Source organism: Myotis daubentonii, chromosome 19 (genome assembly GCF_963259705.1).
Source record: "Myotis daubentonii chromosome 19, mMyoDau2.1, whole genome shotgun sequence".
NCBI lineage: Eukaryota > Metazoa > Chordata > Mammalia > Chiroptera > Vespertilionidae > Myotis > Myotis daubentonii.
This window is the reverse complement of record NC_081858.1, coordinates 26,998,894-27,013,161: the sequence shown is the minus strand read 5'-3', so window position 1 is coordinate 27,013,161 and position 14,268 is coordinate 26,998,894. Positions and strand designations below refer to the sequence as shown.

General features: G+C 54.3%; 4 gene segments (V, D, J or C); all 4 read right to left on the bottom strand.

Annotated features, from left to right (window-relative positions):
- Positions 1-579: 579 nt before the first annotated feature.
- Positions 580-1,091, bottom strand: LOC132222230 (probable non-functional immunoglobulin lambda variable 5-48). The segment is given in 2 exon segments: positions 580-932; positions 1,034-1,091. Coding segments are annotated over 2 exon segments (399 nt in total).
- A 2,427-nt stretch (positions 1,092-3,518) lies between these two features.
- Positions 3,519-4,056, bottom strand: LOC132222229 (probable non-functional immunoglobulin lambda variable 5-48). The segment is given in 2 exon segments: positions 3,519-3,910; positions 4,011-4,056. Coding segments are annotated over 2 exon segments (438 nt in total).
- A 3,115-nt stretch (positions 4,057-7,171) lies between these two features.
- LOC132222228 (immunoglobulin lambda variable 6-57-like) lies at positions 7,172-7,913 on the bottom strand. The segment is given in 3 exon segments: positions 7,172-7,211; positions 7,381-7,705; positions 7,830-7,913. Coding segments are annotated over 3 exon segments (411 nt in total).
- A 1,871-nt stretch (positions 7,914-9,784) lies between these two features.
- LOC132222227 (probable non-functional immunoglobulin lambda variable 5-48) lies at positions 9,785-12,574 on the bottom strand. The segment is given in 2 exon segments: positions 9,785-10,137; positions 12,517-12,574. Coding segments are annotated over 2 exon segments (399 nt in total).
- Positions 12,575-14,268: the final 1,694 nt, after the last annotated feature.

Here is a 14,268-nt window from a genome sequence, read left to right as displayed (position 1 = left end):
GATTATTCCAGGGAAAGTTCCCTCTTCTTCTTTCTGTTTTACCTTTAATATTCCTTAATTTTTCAATGACAGCAGGAACTTGGCACTTTTCCCTGAAACCCTCCCGTGAGGATGGAGTGAAGAGCTGAGGAGCCCGAGGGAGAGGAGGGGGTGAGGGAGGCAGCAGCAGAGGAGGGAGGAGGGGGAGGGAGGGTGTCTCTGAGAGTCTGTGCTGGTTGTGACCAACCGTCTGTGGGTTTGATCAGAGAAGGAGAAGGTGGTGTCCATGACCAGGGTAGACACTAACATATCAGACAGGATGGGTCAGTAGTGACACAGGGTTCACACACATGACATTAATGTGTGGGGAGCATGGCTGTCTGGGTGACCATGTGCAGGTGCTGACACAGGATGTGAGCTGATAGGAAACATACTCTGGTCTCGGTACCTGGGTCCGGCTCAGGCTCCTGAACCCTTGTCACTCCCTGGGGGACGGGCGGCCTTTGCTGATGAGGGGACGCTGGGTGGGTCCTGGGATTGACACCCGAAGTGCAGGCAGCCCTCACCTCGGGGCCCAGACGTTTTGGTCTCCCTTCCTCGTCATCTGAGACACTGTGAGTAATGAAGGCCACTCCCACTGCCATGGTATGTAGCACAGTAATAGTCAGCCTCGTCCTCAGGCTGCAGCCCCGAGATGAGCAGGAGCCCCGCATTGGCCGAGGCGTCTTTGGATCCAGAGAAGCGGCTGGGGACCCCGGAGCCCTGGTTCTTATTTGAGTCTGAATAATATTCCAGGAGATACCGGGGACGGCTCCCTGGCTTATGCTGGTACCAGGCTATCCAGTAACCACCAACACTGAAGCCACTGCTCAGGGTGCAGGTGAGTCTGGCTGTGGCTCCCAGAGATGCAGAGAGGGAGGGCAGCTGAGTCAGCACCGGCTGGGAGAGGGACCCTGCAGACACAGACACTTGTCAGTGACGGGCAGGGACCAGGGGACGTTTCCCAGGAGCCTGAGCAGGAAGGGAAGAAGCCGGGTCCCAGGCCTGTCCCTACCTGTGCAGTGAGAGAGGAGCGCGAGGAGCAGAGGAGTCCAGGCCATGGTGCTCACAGCCCTGAGCCCACAGTGGGGCTGGGCTGCCCAGGCCTCCTTTTCTCCCCCACTCTCTGCCAGGGGAGGGGCTGCCATGCAAATGAGAGTCCCTCCAGGGACTGCCCAGCTCCTCCCTGGGCCCTGGGGCTGGAGCTCAGCTCACACCCCAGACTGAGGGGCAGGGAGGTGGGCTCACCCCTTGGGGGCCGTGGGAGGAAGCACCTGCTGAGACAGCATATCACTGAGCATAGGGCCCAGCCACAGGCCCAGGCTCCTATTAGTTAAGGTCCTGAATGTGCAGCTACATTGGAACATCAGGGCGGTCCCACAGCGCCCCCTGCTGGTGGCAACACACACCTGCCCTTGGCCCAAAGCCCTGAGAGCCCAGCTGCACCTGCAGCTCAGAGGGGACTGTCTCTGGCCACACATCCTGGCCTGGTCCCAGGGCCTGTGACTCTGATGCCCTGTAGCCTCCCTACAGCGCCTCACTCCCAGGAGGAGTCCCGTCTGTGGGAGGAGCCATCATGGACACACAGGACAGATTGATTGGTTTCCCCTCCAGTGAAGATGGTGCAAAAGTCCGTGCACAGTGACCCTCATGTCTGTCGTCACAGCCCAGGGACACCTTCTTCTGGTGACTAGGACTCACAGGGCTGCTCAGGGAATTTCCCGGGAACACACTCAGGGGCACGTTCAAAGGAGGACTTTCCACCAGACCTTTCACGTCATGAGCTGCATGTGCAGGTCCATGGAGATCTGATGCGATGGACTCAGACACATCGTGGCTTCTGCAGGCCTCACATGGGCCAGTGGAAGGTGTCACAGCGCCTTCATTTCAGGAACTGACTTTCTATCATGTGTGTGGTGATCTCCATATCTGTGTTGTGTGTTTCTAGTTAGAATTTTCTTGTTTGTCATAAAATTTCTCTATAGCTATATATATATAAGGTAATATGCTAATCAGCCCGGACGCCATAACAGTCAGGACAGGTCAGGAGAAGGCTGCTTGTTCAGGTGAGGCCTGGAGTGGACACTGACATGGGCCTGGGCTGCTCCAGCCGCGGGGCACCCGCAGCCCCTCCTCTGCGTGTGAGCTACAGAGGAAACACCTTTTTTGACCGCTCATTGGCTAAGCTCCCTGTACACCACTCTCAGTGTTCTTGGTAACTTGGGTAATAAGAATCCCAGAAGGTGATCTAGGGTTTTTCCACCTCATTCCTGAAGGAATAAACGAAGTTCCACTGCTGGAGGGGCTAAGAAATGTCATACCCTGACCTAGCCAGTTTGGTTCAGTGGATAGAGCCTCGGCCTGTGGACCACAGGGTCTGCGTTCCATTCTGATAAAGGGTATGTCCCTAGGTTGCAGGCTTCTCCTTGGCCGGGGCCCAGGTCAGGGCTCATGCAGGAGGCAACCAGTCAAAGTGTCCCTCTCACATCGAAGTTTTTCTCAGTCTTTCCCTCTCTCTTCCATGCTGTCTAAAAATCAATGGAAAAATATCCTCAGGTGAGGATAAAAAAAAAAGAAAGAAAGAGATGTCATATCCTATGAAAGAGACATCTTGCAAATGCCTAAAGAAAGTTGTCATTGTTCTGTGGTGAAGGGACTGGAGTCCGTGTTGATGAAAACACCTTGGTGGTGCAGTGGCCGGCAGTGGCAGTGGCAGTGGCAGCAGGGTGATGGGGTGGCGCCATCACGTGATCAGCCGGTCACCATTGGCAGAGGAAGGCCAGGCTGCAGCTCAAGCCGTCAGTAGGACATTCCCTGACGGCTCCAGGACTGTGAGAGGGGACAATCTGGGCTGAGGGACCCCACCTCCAGTGCACAAATTTCGTGCACCAGGCCTCTAATTTTAAATGAAACTTTACCTACTGTACTTTCTGACTCATTGTCCTATTTTAGTGACAAATGTGAGATTGTGCTGTGTGTGCAGATGTGGTGGACGTCTGGGCAGTTGAACGCATAAACCATCTCATCCTCAGTGATTGGAAACCACAACAGGAACTTGTCACTTTTCCCTGAAACCCTCATGTGAGGATGGAGTTAAGAGCTGAGAAGCCCGAGGGAGAGGAGGGCGTGAGGGAGGCAGCAGCAGAGGAGGGAGGAGGGGGAGGGAGGGTGTCACTGAGAGTCTGTGCTGCTTGTGACCAACCTTCTGTGGTTTGATCAGAGAAGGAGAAGGTGGTGTCCATGACCAGGGTGGACACTAACATATCAGACAGGATGGGTCAGTAGTGACACAGCTTAACACACATGACATTAATGTGTGGGGAGCATGGCTGTCTGGGTGACCATGTGCAGTTGCAGACACAGGATGTGAGCTGATAGAAAACATACGCTGGTCTCGGCCTCTGGCCCCGGCCCAGACTCCTGAACCCTTGTAACTCCCTGGGGGACAGGCGGGCCTTTGCTGATGAGGGGACGCTGGGTGGGCTCCTGGGATTGACACCCTAAGTACAGGCAGCCCTCACCTCTGACCCCAGAGGTTTCTGTCTCAGTTCCTCGACATCTGAGCCACTGTGAGCAGTGCTGTGAGGTGTAGCGCAGTAATAGTCAGCCTCGTCCTCAGGCTGCAGCCCCGAGATGGTCAGGACCCCCGCATTGGCCGAGGCATCTTTGGATCCAGAGAAGCGACTAGGGACCCCGGAGCCCTGGCCCTTAATGGAGTCTGTGTAGTAGTACAGCAGGTACCGGGGAGGGCTCCCTGGCTTCTGCTGGTACCAGGATATATAGTAGCTGCCAACATTGGAGCCACTGCTCAGGGTGCAGGTGAGTGTGGCTGTGGCTCCTGGAGATGCAGAGAGGGAGGGCGGCTGAGTCAGCACCGGCTGGGAGAGGGACCCTGCAGACACAGACACTGTCAGTGATGGGCAGGGACCAGGGGACGTTTCCCAGGAGCCTGAGCAGGAAGGGAAGAAGCCGGGTGCCAGGCCTGTCCCTACCTGTGCAGTGAGAGAGGAGCGCGAGGAGCAGAGGAGTCCAGGCCATGGTGCTCACAGCCCTGAGCCCACAGTGGGGCTGGGCAGCCCAGGCCTCCTTTTCTCCCCCACCCTCTGCCAGGGGAGGGGCTGCCATGCAAATGAGAGTCCCTCCAGGGACTGCCCAGCCCCTCCCTGGGCCCTGGGGCTGGAGCTCAGCTCACACCCCAGACTGAGGGGCATGGAGGTGGGCTCACCCCTTTGGGGGCCCTGGGAGGAAGAACCTGCTGAGACCTCACACAGGTCCCCACTCAGCTGACTTTTTTAGCCACAGAAGACACAGCTGCTGATTCCCCATCTGTGAGCTCAGGGCCCAACTGTCAGGCCCAGGCTAGTGAATGGTCCTCACTGAGCAGCTGGTGGAAGGCCCACAGGGCCTCCTGCTGGTCACAGGACACACACCTCCTCATGGACCAAAGCCCAGAGAGCCCAGCTGGGGCCTTCAGCTCCCCAGGTCATTGTCTCTATTCACACAGCCATGGTTTGATTTCCAGGGACTTTGATTTTAATACATTGTCGGTGTATACTTCCTCTTATGTATTACTGAACTCTATTTTGTAATCGTGTCTGCAGAGTTTTTATGTCTTTATTTGTGAATAATATCTTGTGTTATTTTCATGTTTTTGTATCAGGAAGTGGTTGGCACCATCTCTTTTTTTTTTTTTTTTTAATTTTTTATTTATTTTTATTTATTTTTTTATTGCTTAGAGTATTACAAAGGGTATTACATATGTATCCATTTTATCCCCCCGCCCTAGACAGTCCCCTAGCCTCCCCTATCCCCCAGTGTCTTATGTCCATTGGTTATGCTTATATGCATGCATACAAGTCCTTTAGTTGATCTCTTATCCCCCTACCTCCTGCCCCCCAACCCTCCCCGGCCTTCCTGCTGCAGTTTGACAATCTGTTTGAGGCAGCTCTGCCTCTGTATCTATTATTGTTCAAAAGTTTATAATGGTCTCTATTGTCCATGAATGAGTGAGATCATGTGGTATTTTTCCTTTATTGACTGGCTTATTTCACTTAGCATAATGCTCTCCAGTTCCATCCATGACGTTGCAAATGGTAAGAGTTCCTTCCTTTTTACAGCAGCATAGTATTCCATCGTGTAGATGTACCAGTTTTCTAATCCATTCATCTACTGATGGGCACTTAGGCTGTTTCCAGATCTTAGCTATGGTGAATTGTGCTGCTATGAACATAGGGGTGCATATATCCTTTCTGATTGGTGTTTCTGGTTTCTTGGGATATATTCCTAGAAGTGGGATCACAGGGTCAAATGGGAGTTCCATTTTCAGTTTTTTAAGGAAACTCCATACTGTCTTCCATAGTGGCTGCACCAGTCTGCATTCCCACCAGCAGTGCACAAGTGTTCCTTTTTCTCCACATCCTCTCCAGCATTTGTCGTTTGTTGATTTGTTGATGATAGCCAGTCTGACAGGTGTGAGATGGTACCTCATTGCTGTTTTGATTTGCATCTCTCGGATGATTAGTGACTTTGAGCATGTTTTCATATGTCTCTTGGCTTTCTGGATGTCCTCTTTTGAAAGGTGTCTATTTAGGTCCTTTGCCCATTTTTTGATTGGATTGTTTATCTTTCTTTTGTTAAGTTGTATGAGTTCCCTATAAATTTTGGAGATTAGGCCCTTATCAGATATGTCATTGGCAAATATGTTTTCCCACACAGTGGGTTTTCTCGTTGTTTTGTTGATGGTTTCTTTTGCTGTGCAGAAGCTTTTTATTTTGATGTAGTCCCATTTGTTCATTTTTTCTTTAGTTTCAAGTGCCCTAGGAGCTGTATCAGTGAAGAAATTGCTTCGGCATATGTCTGAGATTTTCTTGCCTTTGGATTCTTCTAGAATTTTTATGGTTTCCCGTCGTACATTTAAGTCCTTTATCCATTTTGAGTTTATTTTTGTGTATGGTGTAAGTTGGTGGTCTAGTTTCATTTTCTTGCATATATCTGTCCAATTTTCCCAGCACCATTTATTGAAGAGACTATCTTGGCTCCATTGTATGTTCTTGCCTCCTTTGTCAAATATTAATTGAGCATATTGGTTCGGGCCGATTTCTGGGCTCTCTATTCTATTCCATTGATCTATATGCCTATTCTTGTGCCAGTACCAGGCAGTTTTGAGAACAGTGGCTTTGTAATACAACTTGATATCTGGTATTGAGATCCCACCTACTTTGTTCTTTTTCAGGATTGCTGCAGCTATTCGGGGTCTTTTTTTATTCCAGATGAATTTTTGGAGAGTTCGTTCTAGATCTCTGAAGTATGCCGTTGGTATTTTAATGGGAAGTGGCACCATCTCTTGATCAATAAATTTAGGAAGAAATAATATCGTAACCAAATTGAGAGTTTCCATTCACAAATCAGGAATACCTGTTTATTTATTCGAGTTTTCTTTCCTTTCTCTTGCAACGTTCTATAGCTTTCCATGTTCAATACTGTTAGTTTTTCTCAGACTGTTACCAGGCTCAAGGGGTACGTTGGCCTGCAGTCCCCTGAGCTGCTGTTCTTTGGGCCTCACACCCGTCTGCAATGGGAACGGAGAGAGTGTAGAACTTTGTCATGTTTTTCTTCCTCTTTGCATCCCACGCTTGAAAACCCCTCACGGAGGGAAGCAATGAAGGGAGGTCTCTTATACGTTCATGGGCTTTGTTAAAGGTTAAACATATTCACTGCACACCTGGTCTGGCCACAAGTGTGCTCCACACTCTGCTCAGAGGAGAGTCCGTGCAGTTGGGTCCCGGGTTCTCTGACCTCACGCGAGTTCACTGTGGTTGTTTGTCTGACAGATGGGAGGGCAGAAGCACAGACAGATGCCACCTCTCTGCCCCTTTGTCCAGTTCAATGGCGTGAACAGGAGTCAAAGCCAGAGGCCTCCTCGTCGCTGAGCACATTTCCTGTTCACTTGGCGGTTCTCAAACCCAGGTGGTTCCCTGCCGCGGTGGGAGGGGGGACTGGGAAATGTCTGCAGGGGTACGTGTCGGCCATGACTTAGAGAAGAGGGCACTACTGGCTCCTGAGGGGGGAGCCCTAGGATGCTTCTAGACGCCCCACATGCACATGACAGCTTCCCCCGCAGGAGTGAGCGCTCAGAAACCCCGTTCTCACTAACTCACTTCCCTGAAGTGAGCGCAAAGCCATCAGGAGACCATCTGTCAACACAGGAGAGGACATGTTCACATTATGGAACTAAAATAGAGGAACTCATGAAAATTCACTCTAGCATGGCAGCAGAGACAGGAGAGTGCCCGATCCTGGTGGGTGTGGGAGGAGTGCAGCCCAGGACAGCAGGCTCTGGGGGTTTGGGTCTCACTTCCCCACGGGCCTGAATCACTGTGCTTATAGCTGTCATAACCAGACAGACAGTAGTAGTCGGCCTCGTCCTCGGGCTGCAGCCCCGAGATGGTCAGGTGGGCAGCGTTGGAGGACCTGTCCACGGAGCCAGAGAACCGATCGGGGACCCCCGAGGGTCTTTGGTTATCTTCGTAGATCACCAAGGTGGGGGCACTGCCCGGGCGCTGCTGGAACCAGGACACATAGTTGTCCCCAATGCTGCCGCTGCTGCGGGTGCAGGAGATGACGGCCTTTTGTCCCGGAGATCCCGACACAGAGGGGGGCTGAGTAAACACAACCTCCGCCCAGGACCCTGCAAGGAGGGGGAGACACAGACATCAGAGAGGACAGCGCAGACCCCTGGCCCAGGGAGGGAGGGAGAGGCCATGCTCCCGGGTGACAAACAGGTGCCCCCCCAGACCCCCCTCAGGCAGCACCTGTGCAGTGAGCCAGGAGGGCGAGGAGAAGGGGAGCCCAATCCATGGTGCACACGCCCCACACTCTGCTTCCTGAGCCGCACAGCCAGGCTGAGCCCTCACCTTCTTATGAGCCCTGATCCCCAGGGGGGGGCTCCATGCAAATCTCCCCCTGTCTGCAGGCTGCTCAGCTCCTCCTTCACACTTGGCCTTGGTTCCACCAGAGAGAAAAGCCTGAGATGGGGCCTTATTCCCACAGAAGCCCTGCCTGAGGCTGGGGGCGGGGGCGGGAGGGGGCACAGCTGGACTACTGGGGAGCAGCCAGCAGGGGCTTCTACCACAGCGCCCCCTGGGGGACACAGGGCGCAGGTCAGCCCTTGGGGAGTGAGAGGGAAGCATGAGGAGAGGGTGCAGGCCAGGGGCGCACAGCTGGGCCCAGAGTGGACTCCGGCAGCCCCGTGCCCCCCTGGCAGCCCCGTGCCTCCCTGGCATCCCTGTGCCCCCCTGGCAGCCTCGCGCCCCCCTGGCCGCCCTGCCCAGGAAAGGGCTGGTCGTGGAGGTCTGGCCCCACTTCCTTCTGGCCGCCCCTCTCCGTGCGCAGTCATAAGGCCCTGGGCTCCATCTCTGTTTGGAGGAGGCGGACAGCTGGTCCCGCTGTCCCCTGGGAGCAGCCTGGGAGAGGCCGCTGCTGGGCAGCCCCTGTCGGGAGGTGGGGGCAGGAGCTTCTGCTCAGAAGCCTCTGGGCCCGCATGTCCCTCTGTGAGCACAGAGCTCAGTCCCGAGCTGAGCGGTGCCTGACCTTCCCGCACGGGGCCTCTCTCAACCCCTGATGGCCCTGCGGCTCCTGCCCCTCCCGCCACGGTCACGCTCTGGCCTGTCCATGGCTCTGACTTCTATCCTCTGCCCTGGCCACTGGCTGGTCACAGGGATTTGAAAGCCTGTATGGCCAGAGCTGTGACCACTTCCAATGGGACTCAGATTGGTGTGTGTTTGTCGATCCTCACCCGAGGGTATGTTCCCATTGATGTTTAGGGAGAGTGGATGGGAGAGGGAGAGACAGAGAGAAACATCGAGGTGAGAGAAATACATTGATTGGTTTCCTCCTGCAGGTGCCAAGCAGAATCTGGGCCAAGGAGGAGCCTGCAATGGATGTACCTGCCCTTGACCAGAATCAAACCCAGGCACCATTGGTCCACGGGCCAACACTCTATCCACTGAGCAACACTGGCTAGGGGCTAATGTGACTAATGTTAATATATTTAGTGTGCTGTAGACACTGATATCTTAAGGAGAATAATTCAGTAAATAAATAAGAAGAAAGTGGAACGATCCTGGAGAAGTGAGCTGCTGCCTGAGAAACCCTCCATTTAGGATGGAAAGGGAGTTAAAAAAGCGGATTTTTCCAGGCAACGTTACCTCTGCATCTTTTCTGCTTTACCTTAAATATTTCTTAATTTTTCAATGACAACAGGAATTTGTCGCTTTTCCCTGTAACCCTCCCGTGAGGATGGAGTTAAGAGCTGAGGAGCCCGAGGGAGAGGAGGGGGTGAGGGAGGCAGCAGCAGAGGAGGGAGGAGGGAGTGGGGGGTGTCACTGAGAGTCTGTGCTGGTTGTGACCAACCATCTGTGGGTTTGATCAGAGAAGGAGAAGGTGGTGTCCATGACCAGGGTGGACACTAACATATCAGACAGGATGGGTCAGTGGTGACACAGGGTTCACACACATGACATTAATGTGTGGGGGAGCATGGCTGTCTGGGTGACCATGTGCAGGTGCAGACACAGGATATGAGCTGATAGGAGACATATGCTGGTCTCAGCCCCTGGCCCCGGCCCAGGATCCTGGAACTCTTGTCACTCCCTGGGGGACGGGCGGCCTTTGCTGATGAGGGGACGCTGGGTGGCTCCTGGGATTGACACCCTAAGGGCAGGCAGCCCTCACTTCTGGACCCAGGGGTTTTGGTCTCACTTCCTCGTCATCTGAGACACTGTGTGTAACTGTAGCTGCTCCCACTGCCATGACCTGTAGCACAGTAAAAGTCAGCCTCGTCCTCAGGCTGCAGCCCCGAGATGGTCAGGACCCCCGCATTGGCCGAGGCGTCTTTGGATCCAGAGAAGCGGCTGGGGACCCCAGAACCCTGGTACTTATCTGAGTCTGATTTATATTCCAGGAGAAACCGGGGAGGGCTCCCTGGCTTCTGCTGGTACCAGGATATCCAGTAACCACTGATATCAGAAACACCACTCAGGGTGCAGGTGAGTGTGGCTGTGGCTCCCAGAGAGGCAGAGAGGGAGGGCGGCTGAGTCAGCACAGGCTGGGAGAGGGACCCTGCAGACACAGACACTGTCAGTGACGGGCAGGGACCAAGGGACGTTTCCCAGGAGCCTGAGCAGGAAGGGAAGAAGCCGGGTGCCAGGCCTGTCCCTACCTGTGCAGTGAGAGAGGAGCGCGAGGAGCAGAGCAGTCCAGGCCATGGTGCTCACAGCCCTGAGCCCACAGTGGGGCTGGGCTGCCCAGGCCTCCTTTTCTCCCCCACCCTCTGCCAGAGGAGGGGCTGCCATGCAAATGAGAGTCCCTCCAGGGACTGTCCAGCCCCTCCCTGGGCCCTGAGGCTGGAGCTCAGCTCACACCCCAGACTGAGGGGCCTGGAGGTGGGGGCCCTGGGAGGAAGCACCTGCTGAGACAGCACATCACTGAGCACAGGGCCCAGCCACAGGCCCAGGCTCCTATTAGTTAAGGTCCTTAATGTGCAGCTGCATTGGAACATAAGGGCGGTCCCACAGCGCCCCCTGCTGGTGGCAGCACACACCTGCCGGGGCCCAAAGCCCTGAGAGCCCAGCTGCACCTGCAACTCAGGGAGGACTACCTCTGGCCACACATCCTGCCTGGTCCCAGGTCCTGTGACTCTGATGCTCTGTAGCCTCCCTGCAGCGCCTCACTCCCAGGAGGAGTTCCGTCTGTGGGAGGCGCCATCATGGACACACAGGACAGATTGATTAGGTTTCCCCTCCAGTGAGGATGGTGCAAAAGTCAGTGCACAGAGACCCTCATGTCCGACCTCACAGCCCAGGGACACCTTCCTCTGGTTACTGGGACTCACAGGGCTGCTCAGGGAATTTCCCGGGAACACACTCAGGGGCAAGTTCAAAGGAGGACTTTCCACCAGACCTTTCAGGTCATGAGCTGCATGTGCAGGTTCACAGAGATCGGATGCGATGGACTCAGACACATCGTGGCTCCTCAGGCCTCACAGTGGCCAGTGGAAGGTGTCACAGCTCATTCCTTTCTGGAACTGATTTTTTTAAAAATATATATTTTATTGATTTTTTTACTGAGAGGAAGGGAGAGGGATAGAGAGTAAGAAACATCGATGAGAGAGAAACATCGATCAGCTGCCTCCCGCACATTCCCCACTGGGGACGTGCCCGCAACCAAGGTACATGCCCTTGACCGGAATCGAACCTGGGACCCTTGAGTCCGCAGGGCGATGCTCTATCCACTGAGCAAAACGGGTCAGGGCAGGAATTGCCTTTTTATCACGTGTGGGGTGCTCTGCATATCTGTGTCCTGTGTTTCTTGTGAGGATTTTCTCAGGTGTCCTAATATTTGTTCATATTTTTAATAAATCTTTACCTACTGTACTTTCTGACTCTGTGTCTTATTTTCGTGACAAATGTGAGATTGTGCTGTGTGTGCAGATTCAGTGAAAGTCTGGGCTGTTGACCTCAGAAACCATCTCATCCTCACTGAGTGGCAACCGCAACAGGAACTTGAAACTTTCTTCTGAATCCCTCTTGTGAGGATGGGCCCTGACCTAAGACCTGAGGAGCCCGAGGGAGAGGAGGGGGTGAGGGAGCAGCAGCAGAGGAGGGAGGAGGAGGAGGGAGGGTGTCACTGAGAGTCTGTGCTCGTTGTGACCAACCGTCTGTGGGTTTGATCAGAGAAGGAGAAGGTGGTGTCCATGACCAGGGTGGACACTAACATATCAGACAGGATGGGTCAGTGGTGACACAGGGTTCACACACATGACATTAATGTGTCGGGAGCATGGCTGTCTGGGTGACCATGTGCAGGTGCAGACACAGGATGTGAGCTGGCAGGAAACATACGCTGGTCTCGGCCCCTGGCCCCGGCCCAGACTCCTGAACCCTTGTCATTCCCTGGGGGACGGGCGGCCTTCGCTGATGAGGGGACGCTGGGCGGGCTCCTGGGATTGACACCCTAATTGCAGGCAGCCCTCACTTCTTGACCCAGGGGTTTTGGTCTCACTTCCTCCTCGTCTGAATCACTGTGAGCACCACTATGATATGTAGCACAGTAATAGTCAGCCTCGTCCTCAGGCTGCAGCCCCGATATAGTCAGGAGCCCCGCATTGGCCGAGGCGTCTTTGGATCCAGAGAAGCGGCTGGGGACCCCAGTTCCCAAGCTTGTACTTGTGTAGTAGTACAGCAGGTACCGGGGAGAGCTCCCTGGCTTCTGCTGGTACCAGCTTATGCCATAGCTGCCAACATTGAAGCCACTGCTCAGGGTGCAGGTGAGCCTGGCTGTGGCTCCCGGAGATGCAGAGAGGGAGGGCGGCTGAGTCAGCACCGGCTGGGAGAGGGACCCTGCAGACACAGACACTGTCAGTGACGGGCAGGGACCAGGGGACGTTTCCCAGGAGCCTGAGCAGGAAGGGAAGAAGCCGGGTCCCAGGCCTGTCCCTACCTGTGCAGTGAGAGAGGAGCGCGAGGAGCAGAGGAGTCCAGGCCATGGTGCTCACAGCCCTGAGCCCACAGTGGGGCTGGGCTGTCCAGGCCTCCTTTTCTCCCCCACCCTCTGCCAGGGGAGGGGCTGCCATGCAAATGGGGGTCCCTCCAGAGATGGCCGAGCCCCTCCCTGGGCCCTGGGGCTGGAGCTCAGCTCACACCCCAGACTGAGGGGCATGGAGGTTGGCTCACCCCATGGGGGCCCTGGGAGGAAGCACCTGCTGAGACAGCACATCACTGAGCACAGGGGCCAGCCACAGGCCCAGGCTCCTATTAGTTAAGGTCCTTAATGTGCAGCTGCATTGGGACCACAGAGCGGTCCCACAGTGCCCCCTGCTGGTGGCAGCACGCACCTGCCCTGGCCCAAATCCCTGAGAGCCCAGCTGCACCTGCAGCTCAGAGGGGACTGTCTCTGGCCACACATCCTGGCCTGGTCACAGGGCCTGTGACTCTGATGCCCTGTAGCCTCCCTGCAGCGCCTCACTCCCAGGAGGAGTCCCGTCTGTGGGAGGAGCCATCATGGACACACAGGACAGACTGATTAGTGTCCCCTCCAGTGAAGATGGTGCAAAAGTCAGTGCACAATGACCCTCATGTTCGGCGTCACAGCCCAGGGACACCTTCCTCTGGTGACTGGGACTCACAGGGCTGCTCAGGGAATTTCCCGGGAACACACTCAGGCAAGGTCAAAGGAGGACTTTCCACCAGACTTTTCAGGTCAGGAGATGCATGTGCAGGTCCATGGAGATCTGATGGGATTGACTCAGACACATCATGGCTTCTGCAGGCCTCACAGCGGCCAGTGGAAGGTGTCACAGTGCCTTCATTCCAGGAACTGACCTTTTTTTAAAATATATATTTTATTGATTTTTTACAGAGAGGAAGGGAGAGGGATAGAGAGTTAGAAACATCCATGAGAGAGAAACATCGATCAGCCACCTCCCGCACATTCCCCACTGGGGACGTGCCCGCAACCCAGGTACATGCCCTTGACTGGAATCGAACCTGGGACCTTTCAGTCCACAGGCCGACGCTCCATCCACTGAGCCAAACCGGTTTCGGCCAGGAACTGACTTTTTATCACGTGTGTGGTGATCTGCATTTCTGTGTCCTGTGTTTCTTGTTAAGATTTTCTCAGGTGTCCTAACAACACTTTATATTTTAGATAAAACTTTACCTACTGTACTTTCTGACTCATTGTCCTATTTTAGTGATCAATGTGAGATTGTGATGTGTGTGCAGAGGTGGTGAACATCTGGGCAGTTGAACGCAAAAATCATCACATCCTCACTGAATGGAAAGTACAGCAAGAATTGTCACTTTTCCCTGCAACCTGCCCTTGAGGATGGAGTTAGACCAAATAGCCATGGGAGAGGAGGTAGGCCGGCAGCAGCAGAGGAGAGAAGAGGAAAGTGGGTGGGGGGAGGTGGTGCTGTCATTGAGAGTCTGTACTGGTTGTGAACAATTCAGTAGGTTTGTTCAGAGTAGAAAATGGTGTCTGTGACCAGCATGAATATTAACATCCTATATAATAAAAACCTAATATGCTAAGTGTCCACTCATCCGGGCGGCCATTCAACCAATCAAAGTGTAATATCCTTATGATATGCTCAGGCCTTCAACCACTCACTATCACACACACTGACCCCAGGGGGGAGACGCTCAATGCAGAATTGGCCCCTGGTGGTCAGTAAGCTCCCACAGGGTGAGC